At 57.7% G+C, this 12720-nt stretch overlaps 5 protein-coding genes across 5 annotated transcripts; 2 read left to right on the top strand and 3 right to left on the bottom strand.

The window, feature by feature from the left end:
* Positions 1–1173: 1173 nt before the first annotated feature.
* Positions 1174–3561, top strand: EX895_005809 (uncharacterized protein; the record flags this gene model as incomplete). The annotated part of the gene is made up of 1 exon (XM_029886401.1): positions 1174–3561. The coding sequence occupies one exon, from the start codon at positions 1174–1176 to the stop codon at positions 3559–3561; it is 2388 nt and encodes a 795-aa protein (XP_029736714.1).
* Positions 3562–3712: 151 nt separating this feature from the next.
* EX895_005808 (uncharacterized protein) lies at positions 3713–4744 on the bottom strand (the record flags this gene model as incomplete). The annotated part of the gene is made up of 1 exon (XM_029886400.1): positions 3713–4744. One exon carries the CDS (start codon positions 4742–4744, stop codon positions 3713–3715), a length of 1032 nt encoding a protein of 343 aa, XP_029736713.1.
* A 343-nt stretch (positions 4745–5087) lies between these two features.
* Positions 5088–8546, bottom strand: EX895_005807 (uncharacterized protein; the record flags this gene model as incomplete). Its single annotated transcript, XM_029886399.1, has 1 exon — positions 5088–8546. One exon carries the CDS (start codon positions 8544–8546, stop codon positions 5088–5090), a length of 3459 nt encoding a protein of 1152 aa, XP_029736712.1.
* Positions 8547–9190: 644 nt separating this feature from the next.
* EX895_005806 (uncharacterized protein) lies at positions 9191–10321 on the bottom strand (the record flags this gene model as incomplete). Its single annotated transcript, XM_029886398.1, has 1 exon — positions 9191–10321. One exon carries the CDS (start codon positions 10319–10321, stop codon positions 9191–9193), a length of 1131 nt encoding a protein of 376 aa, XP_029736711.1.
* Positions 10322–11253: 932 nt separating this feature from the next.
* On the top strand, positions 11254–11875 carry EX895_005805 (uncharacterized protein; the record flags this gene model as incomplete). The annotated part of the gene is made up of 2 exons (XM_029886397.1): positions 11254–11426; positions 11527–11875. The coding sequence occupies 2 exons, from the start codon at positions 11254–11256 to the stop codon at positions 11873–11875; spliced, it is 522 nt and encodes a 173-aa protein (XP_029736710.1).
* Positions 11876–12720: the final 845 nt, after the last annotated feature.

Below are 12720 nucleotides of genomic sequence, written 5' to 3'. Positions count from 1 at the left end.
CAGATGGCGAGATGGCTAATAGGGCTGTGGCTGACAAAGCGAATTGCACTTCCAAACCAATCGGATCGATGCACGGCCAAGTTTGTGCAGAAGCAGAGACGGGAACCGAAAGCCACCGACAATGAGGGGAGCACGTCCGTATGTCAAGGGCTTAATCTTTTAACCTTTTAGAGCGCGATTAGGTGACAACGTGAGTCAGACTTTTGAGGTCCGAAGCTTGTTTGATTCGGCACTGTGTACGGCCAAGCCGAAAATAGGGTCGTGGTGGGGGAGGGGCAAATTCAGGGGTGCAAGGGTGGCCTCTGTGTGTGTATGTGTGTGTCTTTCGAGTTGTGGGTCTGGCGTGCGGTAGATCGGCGAGGCCAGGCAAGGTGACACATAGAAGCAGAACGGAGCTGCGCGGATGCACGACGGTCTCAGCACATGCTCGGTAACCGATACACGACCCGCTTCGATCGGCCTGGCGTGAATATTTCGAGTCGTCCGGGTCGGGTAGCGAGCGAGTTTGGGTAGCGAGCGTGCATGACCGGGCATTTCCTTTTTTTGTCCCCTGTTGGCGAGACAAGCTCGAGAACGAGGACAAGATCCTTCCACCGCGCTGCTGCAACACGCGCTATGTCGTGGCGTGAATGCGAAGCCGCTGCGGACGCGTGAGTAACCCTAGCAAGCACGCGTGCCGTCCTCCGGAACATAGAGCAGAACAGATGTCTCACCACGCGGAGCGAGCAGAATGAGGGTTCTCTGTGTTGCTGTTGCTCTTTTCTCGACCTGCATTTTTGTCGCATATTTTCCTGTTGATTAAGAATGTCATTTTTTTCCGGAATGATGCGGTGAATTCGCGCTTTTGTGTTCTTGCTGTCGCTGTTGCTGTGTTGGTGTCGCAAATTGTGTGTGAGATTGACAGCTGAAAAATAGGCACAGCCAAGGCAAGGTTATGCCGGTTGCATACTTTGGATGCATGTAGGGCACTCTCTTGACGTGGATGTGAAGGAGAGTGTGTGTCTGTCTCAATCGGCAGTTCCGTAGCATCTGGAAGCCACGCAGCCTTCCTCTGCACCCCGTGCTTTTCGACCGTAGCCGCTCCACTTCCATCCGGCAGAGTCAGTCAGCCACATCCACACTCTCCCACGTCCTGTTCCTCGACCATCACTCGTCACAGCATCGGTTGCAACCATGTCGGGACAAACGCCTCATTTTTCCAGCTTGCCTGCTGGATTTGGCACCGACTCGTCGTATCCTCCGATGCCCGGCAGTACTCGCATCACAGCCTCACAGCCAAGACCATCAGCAGCAGGAGCAGCAGCAGTGGGGGCTGCACCATCGACAACTGTCTCTCCTCCAAGACCCTATCGGCCAACGGCACCGCCTCTCCCACCTCTGCCACCTGGCGCTCTCGAAAAGGAGCAGCAGCGTTTGAGGCGGCAGTCGGCTTCCCACTCACCGTCCTCGCCCTCTGCGATATCGTCGGGTCTCAAACCGGGTCAGCTCGTCCATGCTCCCACTCCACCGCCGCCATCATCATCATCGCATCCCTTTGTCGGCGGATTTGCATCCTCACACCAGCAGCGTACGAGCGCACCTGTCTCTGCGCCTCGCCCTCCTCCACCTCCTCCCTCCATGCCGACGCCATCGTATGGTCTGGCTAACAACATGCAGGCCATGTCGATCCACTCCAACACGCAGGCACCCTCTTCGTCGTCGTTGTCTTCGGCAAGAAGAGCAAGCGCTAACGATACCTACGCATCGCACTCCGGACGAAGAACATCCCAGCCTCATCCCTTCTCCGCGTCGGCGTCCTCGTCCTCTTCCAACCCGCCCAGTCTATCCGCGCCCCTCCCAGATATGAACTCTCTGGCAACGCAGCGAGACAGGGCTCGGGACGATAAATCACTCGTGTCGTGGGCAAAACAGATCCTCAAGTACGTCGAGCGCAACTTTTCAGATGGCACCAAGATCAGCGAACCCAATCTGGTCAAGTGGACCGACGAAGCCATCTCCATCATCACTCGCAACGCCTCGTCACCGCGACCAGAGGTGGAAGCACTGTACATTCGCGGCGATCTGCAAGCATCCGGCGCGTTCCCCACGTATCTCGCCAAGAATCTCAAGGAGGCATTCAACGACTTTGAGCTCTCGGCGCGAATGGGCTGGGCGCCCAGCTGGTTCCGCATCGGACGCGACTACGAGGTGCTCGGCGATCTGGATCGTGCAAGAGACGTCTACGAGCGAGGTGTGCACGCTGGCGATGTTGGATGCATCTATCGCATGGGTATGTCCAATCTGTTGGGCCAGCTCGAGCTGCCCGTCAACTATGCTCGAGCTGTCGCCATGCTGGGCGATGCCGCTGACAAGGCGGACCTCGACACTCCACAACCAGCTTATATCTATGGCATGCTGCTTGCCGGCGAGTTCTCACACGTCGACATTCCATCGCATCTGCTTCGATCGCCCAATACCTCGGTGGCCTCGCTGGAAGCGGAAGCGCGACGACGCATTCAACGCGCGGCGTACCTCAACTTTGCTCCTGCACAGTACAAATGCGGATGGCTCTTCGAATACGCACAACTTGGATGTGCCTTTGACCCACTGCTCAGCGTGCAGTACTACAGCTTGGCATCGCAGGGCGGAGAGATTGAAGCGGACATGGCTCTATCGAAATGGTTCCTCTGCGGTGCCGAGTCGTACTTTGACAAGAACGAGACGTTGGCGTATACGTTTGCGGACAAAGCAGCTCGCAGGGGGCTTGCTTCTGCCGAATTTGCGCTGGGTTACTATCACGAGGTCGGCGTTGGTACGGCGCCGAATGTGGATCTGGCGAGGAAATGGTACAACAAGGCAGCGGCCAAGGACAACGCCGACGCCAAGGAGAGGTTGCAGGCGCTGCAGGGTCCGCAAGCTCTGGGACTCTCGCGAAAGCAACACGAGGCTGTGATGGACGACAAACTGGTTCGCAAACGTACACAGGCCAAGATGCTGTCCGACCGCGAAGGACGCAGTCCCATGGTGGAGCATGATCAGTACAACGGCAGCAGTAGCAACGGAGGTACTAACAACGGGCAACGGAGACCAAGCGGTCCGGCTGCTGCATCCAATAACAACATCGCCCGACCAACTGCGACGGGGAACAAGAACAATCACCTTGAGCTGTCGCGGAAAAAGACGATGAAGATGGTCGAAGAGACGGCCGCTGGACGCAGACGGCCCAACTACGGCTCTACTTCTGCCCAACAACCAGCCATGCCGAGCGCTCCCGTCGCTGTCCCCCCTGCTCAACCTCGACCGGTAGCTCCAACGGGTGCTGTGCCTCCAACACACGCCGGCCGCCTCGCTTCCGGCACACAGGGTTCTTCCCAACCAGGCCGCCACGGCCCAGGGCAAACTCTCAACCACAGTGCACCTGCCTCGTCGGCTCCGTCGTCACACTCTGCGTCTCAGCCACCGTCGACTTCGAATACTACGGCATCGACCAGCTCGGACGATTCCAAGAAGCCGTACAACACGTTTGCAGAGATGGGATTCGCGCCGCAGAAGCCCAAGAAGGAGGAATGCATCGTCTCCTAGCAGCCTCTGATTCATTTTGCACACGCATCGAAGGGGTGGAGGGAGAGATTCGCTCACAGTGCACACACGCAATACAAAGGCGATCCGCTTCATCTCTGCAAGTCTATGAGTGCGAATGTGATGAAATCATGAGCAGTTTGGAAACACAGCATCACTTCTTGCCCTTGCCCTTGGCCTTGGCATCCTCGCCGAAGCGGTCGAGCAGGACGGCGGTACAGCTCTTGAGGGCGTTTTTTTCGGCGTCTTCGGCAAAGGCGCCGCCGGCCCAGCGGATCCTGCCGCGCTCGTCGACGAGGTAGGTATAGCCGACGTGCTTATTGTGGAAGCCGAGTGCTTCTTTTTCGAGTTCGATGTTGGTGCTGCTGAGGAGGTAGGTGGGGTGCAAACGCTCGTCGATTTGGGAGCGGAGCGAGGCGAGGAAGAGGCTGATGAGATAAGACTTGAGCGGATTGCTCTGCAGGTTGATGTGGACCAGCTGGAACTTGGGATGCGAGGCGAAGTGGGCGAGCGTGTCTGCATAGAAGGATTTCGTGTGTTCCTCGCTGATCTTGCTGCCGAGGAGGGCGATGACCGAGATCTTGTTGCGCAGCATGTCGACCGTGTTTGTTTTCGCCTTGTCGGATAGCCGTGTGCCGGTGAATTTGGGGAAGTAGAGCGAGCGGTCGGAGCGGATGAGCGTGTGCGGGGCACGCCAAGTCTTGCCGCCGTGCGACTTGATTGCGTGAAAGTCGTGGAAGTACCCGCGTGTTGCTTCCTTCACAATCGCCTTGCGCGACGCCATACGGTGCTCCGGTGATACCAGACGATCGCGCGTCTCCGCCCACGAAGTCGACGATGACGACGGCGGCGTCGGCACCCCAAGCGCAAAGGACAGGTACGGCAGTGGCAGCGTGTTCAGCTGTTCTGGCGACGACGACGATTCTCGCACGAGCGGTTTCGTCGACGAAGACGGTGGTGGTGTGGCAGTGGCAGAGGATGACGAAGGTGGAGAATCTGGCGCCGTTGAAGAGGTCGAACTTTGTGCGGAGGGTGTTGTCGAAGGGGCAGTGTCTTTCGTTGAAGAGGTCGTGTCCAGCACCGCAGATGTAGAGGACAGCGCTCGTCGAGCAGCAGCAGCAGCATCGTTTCTGCGCAAAGCAGGACCAACTATCGACCGCGATGCCAATATCGAGTTGCGAAACATCGTCGTGTACGAATTCAGGATGGAGAGAAGGGCGGCGTAGCTAGGCAACTGCGTGCGTGTGAGAAGGTATACAAAGGAAAGAAGTTGATGATAGTCGAGAGGGTCTCTTTCCAAAAAAAATCTCGAGAAGGTATCTTTCTTCGCGCCTCAACACTCGCCAGCTGCCCGATTTCCGAAATATTCCCGCTCCCCGCCATCCCTCTCGCCTTCCATCGTCATCCACATCTGACACTCTAGCACAAGCACACAGATTCAATGGTATACATTCTTACACACTCTAGACAGGCAAAAACCCGCTACACTCTGAGTCCGCAGCCTGCTAGAAAGCCCTCCTCACCGCCTGTTACGCCGCCGCACCGCTACTGGTCATACTCAACCCCAGCATCCCCGCGCCCGCTGCACCCCCCTCCCTAAAGCTGTTACTCCTGCTCGCCGTCCGACTGCCATCCCGGGAAGTCAAGCTGCTGCTCGCGTTGCTGCTCAGGGACGCACTCCTCGCGCGCTGCGCCATCCCCCTTGGCGCGGGCTCCGGCTGCATATGCAGATCAACCGCGCCGGCGCTGCTATCCTTCCTCGTGCGCTGCGGTGAGCCACTGTAGCGCACCGACCCACTGCGTGAGCCCGTGCTGCCCGTAATCGACGACGTGTCCGAGCCCTGGCGCATCGGAGCACGTCGCCTAGCCGTGCGATCTAGATCGACATGCGCGCCACTCGCACTGCGCATGATGCTCGACCGCGAGCCATTTCTCGCCTTTGCCCTCACTGCAGGCGGAGACGAAGTAGGTAGACCCGCAGACAGTGCTGCAAGGCCGTCCTTGCGCGCTGTGATCGCACCACTGTGCTGCACGGCATCTCCGAAAGAGGGGGAAGATTCGGTGGCAGAACGAGCACGCATCTTGCGTCGCAGCGAATCGGACGAGTTCGAGCCACGCGAGATCGAGTCACGCTCCGCCGAGTCGTTGCGCAGCTCTTCGATGTCATCGTGGTGGTGATATGTCGTGGTCGAAGGCGGTGACGAGGTTTGCTTGCCGAATGCAGAGCCTCCACGGAAGATCGGTGGTTGCGCCTTGCGTGGGCGAGTGTCGGTTTTGATGGGTGTCTCGGGTGTCACCTGCCAACCAGCGCTATGGCTAGACGCCGAGGCTGAGCGCTGAGAGGTTGGTGACTGTGGCTCCCTATCCTCTGCTGAGTGAGAGGCGAAACTGTATGCATCAGCACTGCTCCTCGGTCCTTCTGACGATGCTGCGCCGTCCAAGTACGCAGCAACGTTGCCAGGCTCCTCATCACGAAGCTCGGGCGAGTTCGGCACCAGCTCGATCCCGCTCGAATCGGGCAGGAACTCGTTCCCCCCCGAGTCTCTTCTGAACCCAGCACGCAAGTGAGTTAAACTAACCTTCCCCACATTCCCACCCAAGCTGCTCAGTCGTCCAGGAACACTCAGGCTCGATGGCAAGCTCGCTGACGGCTTCGACACCGCCTCGACCGACGCGCTGCTACTGCCACCGCTGTACTCGAAGCCACTGGACGACTCCGCGAGCGGAGAAGACGCGGAGTACGAGCGGAACAATGAGCCGCCTTCCACGCTGGGCGTCGACGGGTTGCCGTTCAACGACGACGGGCCAGGCGAGCTGGGAATACCAGCAGCTGCGGACGCCGAAAGTCTCCGACGAGCAATCTTGTTGACGACACCCCTCTTCGGACCCTGCGGCCCAGCTGCGAGCTGCGAAAAATTGGCGTCGTCGCTCGCTCGTCTGCGCTGTGCGACGCGTGCGGCCATTACGAGGTTCATGCTGTCTGCAGACGGAGCGGCTGCCGCTCCAAAGATGCCACCCAGCGGCGTGCCCGTTCCGCTCGGTGTGGGGCTCATGGGTGTACCCGGGCCCTGTGCGGTGGGGCTGAGCGAAGCCTCGCTGCTGCCGCGTGACAGCGAACGGCGTCCGGTCTCGGTATCGATTTTCAGGTTAGGCGCAGTCTTGAGCTCCTGTTCGGTGAATGTGATGAGTGGCGTGGGGAGAGGCATGTGCTTGCGTGTGGGCGAGGCTACTTGGGCTGCCGGTGTTGGTGCACCTTCCTGTTGCTGCTGCAACTGGACATCCGTCAATCCAACGTTTCCTGGTAATGTGCCGCCAGGCTGGGAAGCGAGCCCACTCTGGCCAAGCGCCATCCCGAGTGTAGCCGCACGCTGCAGTCTCGCCCTCCGTTTCCTCCAGTCCCAGTCCCTGCCCGCAGCTGCCGTGCTCTGTGTGAATCTCTCGAACCAGAAATCATCCCCCAATTGGTCGTCGCCATACTCGTCTACATTTACAGAAGAGGAGGAATACCCGTGGAGTGCAGCAAAGCGCATGGCCGTCTCAAGACGCTCGCGAGCCCGAATGTGAGACTCGAAATGAGGCCGCCAATCCGGCTCCACAAGCTTGATGCTCCTCGTCCTGGTAGTTCGCGACCAAGAGGGTGCAGGCTCTGTTGGTGTATTAGGCTGATAAGGCGGCGGAGCGGGAGAACTGGCACCTAGCGGCGGCAGAAAGATGCCGTTCGCTGCTTGCAGCAGCTCTTCTTGCTGCTGCTGCTGCTGCTGTTGTACAAGAGCTGGATTGTGGTCACCGGAAAAGAAGGGCAGCGACTCTTTGCGTTGCATGAGACTGTACGAGATGTCAATTTCGCGCAAAGAGGCTGTGCGGAAGGTCTGTGGTCGACGATTGAGGATGGACGGTGCTCGACTGATGGAAAATGTGCTCGAGGTGGGCGAGGAGCAAGCAGAAGAGTTGAAGGGGCCGTGGTCGTATTGAGCAAATGCCGACGAATGGCCCAAGGCTGCCGAGGCAGAAGAGGCTTCGGACTCCATGCTCGGTGTGCCTGGCCTCATTTGGTCGTGCTCGTCGAAGTGTTCCGTCCCAGCATCGTGCTTGCCTGCAGTTGGAAGTGATTTCGAGGAGGCTCCGTCGGTGGCACCAAGACTCGAAGTGCTGTTCCTCTTGTTCCTGGCAGCTTGGCGGCTCAGAGGCGACCGCGCATCCGCTGATCGACTGCGCGTTGCACCGGATCCAAGGGGTGAACGACTGGGACTAGCCGTGTGTAGCCTGCCGCTTTCCTTTCGTCGCCGGGATGCAGTAGGGGTAGGAGAGCCAGATGAGGATCGCAGATTGGTGGCAGCCAGGACGGGCGACGGGATGATGGGACTGTTGGGTGTGCTCGAGTCGGATGGCGGGGTATTGGCAGAGGCAGGGGCCGGCCAAAAGGAGCGACGCGTTGGAGGCTCGAGGTCGACCTGCATAGGATGATCGCATAAACTGCTGGTGGGATCTGAAGAGGTAATGCGGACGATGCTGCTGCGTCTAGTAAGGGTGTGATCGTTTCTGCCCAACATTTTGCGGAGTGCGAGCCTCTCTTTCGAATTGGCAAGGAATCCAGACGAGCGGGAAGATCCTTCCTCGTCCTCGTACTCGTCGCTGTCGAGTTGGTTGTCGAGGCGATTGATGGTGGCATCATCGGCGAGCATGGTGGACAACTGCCAGAGCGGTTTTCCGTTGGTAGCATTGGAGGGCTTGAACAAGAGCAGATAGACGAGAGAGCATGCTCCGACAAAGAGGAGTGCATAGACCACCATGGATCCATATGTTGGCGTAGCTCCAGCAGCCCACACATCTTTGCTGCGAAGGACGTTCTTGGAGAAGAGACGGCTCTTCATACTGAGCTGTGCCTTGGCCGGCAACCAGCTTCGGATGTTCGAAGAGGCGGATGATGAGGATAGGGCGATTGGCTGGGCATCCGCGGCCGCCGATGCCGCGACCAATAGGGGCTCCATGGTGGAGTCGCTTGTGAAGATGGGCCTAGCCTAATGCAGTCTTCGTACTTGGATGAATGGCTGGAAAGCGGGCAGAGCGCGATGCCGATGAGAGGCGAGGCTAGTTGCGCTCGCTAAGCGTCTACGTTTGCATGGTGGATACCAACCAGGACGGTCAGAGGTGTGATGTTGTGGACGGCGTTCCGTGATGAGTTTGCGGGAGGAGCTCAGTGCGATCGGCAGTCCACTTGTACTCGTGAATGAGATGAGGACGGACTCTCGGGAGCAAGCGACGAGGTGGTTGGCGGAACGAGGAAGATGCATCCTCGTCTCGGCTGTGGATGCATGGGCGACAGACAGGTCATTTTTGCGGAGAAAGGGCGGTTGCAAATACCAAATTCATTCGAGACAGCTCTTTCTCAGAGACAGGCAGAGAGAGCTGTGCCTGCACTTGGCTGCTGTCAAGAATTGTTTGTCCCGTGGCTGCATCTTGAACCTGCAAAAACAGCGGAACCCATTTCTGCTGCTGCATTTGATTCCCAGCAACGAAATTCGAGCGTGAAATGCGACGCTGCAGCTCAGGTACAGTACAGTATTCAAGTTTCAGAACGACCTCAATCAGTCGACTGTTGCTCTTCTGCAACATCTGCATTGCACGCGGTAGACTAGGGCCTCAGATGGGCCATGATCATATCAAACACGTCCAGGTCCTCCATCGCGTCTTCTGGCGTCGTCTTGAGATCCGTTCCCGTGGTCAGCGCTTGATGCAGATCCAAGAACTCGGTGGTATAGGCATCCTGATACGTCGTTCTGATTATGCGTTCCGAGTAGTGTCCATGCTGGTTATTCTCTTTGACCGTCACGTTGATAGGCAACCCTTTCACGTACGGCGTATCGATGTCGATCCTCAATACGCGGTCGTCGGTAAACACCTCCAAGAACGACTCGAAGATGCCCACGTTGTGAATACCCGTCGTGTACAGTACGTTGTACTTTTCACTGCCCTTGTTGGCGCCGCCTTGGTTGGTGTACTCGAACGAAGCCGAGATGAACAAGCCGTCGTGGCTGGCGAATGCCGAGAGGCACCGATCTGGCTTGCCACCGAGGGCTTCGCGCATAAAGCTAAGGTCGTGACTTCCTAGCGAGCCTAGCAAGCGATACACAAATGCGAGTCGAGCGTCGGCTGCCTTTTCCGAGCCTATCGCCTCTTGCAAGATGGCGGTAGCGCGTGCAGCCTTGTCTTTGCTGGCGCTTTCCGGGATGTCGGCGCCAAACTTCCGCGGATCAGTGCTGGACTGTGAGACGAAAAACGAATTAGGACCGATGATATCCTTGACGATGGCGTGGCGGATGGGTCCAGACTCGGCGAGAAGCTCTTGAAACACTCGGAAGGCAGGTGCGTAGCGTCGCATGTAGCCAACAAAGATCTTGCGTTGGTTGTCGTGTGCAGCCCGTTGAATTGCCTGTGCGTCGGTGCGGGTGAGCGCCATAGGTTTCTCGATAAAGACGTCTTTGCCTGCCTGCGCTGCCTCGATCGCGCAAGAAGCATGATACTCGTCACTGTTGGCAATGAGGACAAGATCGATGTCCTCTCGTCCAACCATCTCGGCGCAAGAAGTATAAACGTGGGGCACATTCCATTTGGCGGCTACATGCTCGGCAGCCTCGCGAGACACATCGCAGATGGCTGTGACGGCGTAACGATCCGACAGGAACTTGAGCGTGGGAAGATGGACTACTTGCGTCACCTCTCCTGCCCCTACCACGCCTACTCTGAGTATTTGCGGTGTAGACATGCTGATAGCGAAGATGTCTTGAATGGACACCTGTCGATCCGCTTGCAGGTCTCGCTACCAGAAGATGACCTGTTTGTTGAGATGGCAGCGAGATGCGAGGTAGGCTGTCGATGGAAGGGACTGATGCGATGTTTCCTTACATCCTGGAGGGCTGCGCTTGTTAATCTCAATCTTCGCGACAAGGATCGACATGGCCCGAGCGTGCATCTACGCATGACGGGCTCCGGTGCAAGTTCTGGCCACACTTGCATTGCCAGTCACTTCCCTCGCCCTGAACAGCCAGAATGACACTCGCAGATTAAGTCCATCGCCCTCATCAATCCTCGGAAAGCCGGCCGATCGTCCACATACAGTCACAATGCTCAAAGAACGGGGGCACTGTCTGCATCTGGGACGTTTCGCCGATGTGACGTTTAACCTGCAGGGTGATTTTGTGGCAGGACGGCCTCCACTTTTTCTTTTCCGAGCTAGCTGGTCATGCGGGGCCGTGACCCTGCGTCAGATTGCGTCTTCTCGCAAGAAGTCGCAGCAGCGCGCGCCACAGTCCCGCACGGCGAAAACCCCCATCTCAGGCACTGTAGCCAAGTGCATTGCGCTTCCAGAAGTCTCGGATATGGTGCCATTCTCGTGCTCTCTGCCACAGCTGGCAGTGTAACGAGGCGTGGAGCTTACTTCCGCCAAAGTGCGTGCGTGTGAGTGTGGCAACGGGCTTTGACACAAGAGCGCATCTCAATGATGCAAAGCTACACAGCTGCTTCGTCGGTGTGTGTGTGTGTTCTTTTCGATTTGCCCCGTTCGCCGATCAAATCGCTGCTTTGATGAGTATATAAGCCTGAGGAAGATTCGCCCTTCACAAGGCTTCCTACCCTTCTCCACCCAACATCCCACACTTGCCCGACTCTCTCACTCCATTCACATCGAAACAACCAAAAATGGCATCGTTCACCGACAAGATCAAGGCAGCCATCAAGGGCGACGTCAAGGAGGGGGCCAAGCTCGAGACGGGCATCAAGCTCAAGGAGAACAACCCTGAGAACGCCGACGTTTCGCTCGACAACCTCACGGGCAAGTCGATCATCGTTGGTGTTCCCGGTGCCTTCACTCCGTAAGTTGCTGCTGTCCTCTGCCAATGCCATTACTCGGTGTTTCAGCCTCACTAACCTTGTTGCTCTGCTCTGCTTTGCTTTCTGCTGCTGCTGCTACAGCCCTTGCTCGTCGCAGGTGCCTGGCTACATCCAGCACGCCTCTGAGTTCCAATCCAAGGGTGTCAACGACATCTACATTGTCGCCGTCAACGACCAGTTCACCGTGAAGGCATGGAAGGAGAAGCTGGGCGGCGACAAAGCTCCCAACGTCCACTTCCTCGCTGACGACACTGGTGCTTTTACCAAGGCGATCGGTCAAGACTTTGACGCTTCCGGCCTTCTCGGCAACCACCGTTCCAAGCGATATGCGTTCGTTGTCGAGGGCGGCGTGGTGCGCAAGGCCTTCGTCGAGGACCACGCTCCCGACGTCACTGTCACTTCGGCTGAGAACGTCCTCAAGGTTGTCTAAGGCCTGGGACGAATGATTTGAATCTCTATCCCAATGCAATGATTGATACCTTCCCGATCGAACAGCTGCTGCTGTTGTGAGGGGACTGTGATGCATCGAAGAAAGGCCCCGAGAGAAGCCAACCGATGCACAGCTCTGAAAGTGCATTTGGAGGTTGAGAGGGATTTTTTTTTCTTTCCCGCTTTTTGGCGCATTGCTGATTCTTCGTGAACGAGCACAGTCCACCGAGTTCTTTCCATTGCGCATTCAATTTTGCCTCTCTCTGTCTTCACCGTCATCACCGTGCCCCTTGCTCACAACGGCCTCAGTCACAATGGACGGCAGGGCCGAGTCGAGTCGATCTGGCGCACGCAGCGTATCGCCTTCTTCCGTCGACGATCGGAACCACTACCGACGCTCCATTTCACCTGATGCACGGATGCGCCGACGGGACTCACGCTCAAGATCTTCAACCATACACCACTCTCGATCGCGGTCACGCTCAGTCTCTTCAGACGCCTCAATGTCTCCTCGATTCGCATCTCCCCGCTCTCGTAGCTGCATCCGCGTCTCACCGTCCGCCTCACCTCATCAGGGCCCCGACCGCACCACTCAAAGCCAGAGTGCGGAAAAAACAGCGCTACGCATCGATCACCTTACGCACAACGTACGCGAATCGCACCTCCGCCACATCTTTGGCTGGTACGGCCGTGTGTTGCGTGTTCACCTTACACCGGGTGTGAGAGAGCAGCGGAGCGCGTGGGCGTATGTGATCATGTCGTCCGTGGGCGAGGCTGCAAAAGCGGCGCTGTACATGAGCGGCGGCCAGATCGACGGCGCGAGTTTGATCGTGACGACGTGCGAGG

This window comes from Sporisorium graminicola, chromosome SGRAM_8, assembly GCF_005498985.1.
Source record: "Sporisorium graminicola strain CBS 10092 chromosome SGRAM_8, whole genome shotgun sequence".
NCBI classification, from domain to species: Eukaryota; Fungi; Basidiomycota; class Ustilaginomycetes; order Ustilaginales; family Ustilaginaceae; genus Sporisorium; species Sporisorium graminicola.
The sequence above is the reverse complement of the archived record's forward strand: the minus strand, read 5'-3'. Positions and strand labels throughout refer to the sequence as shown.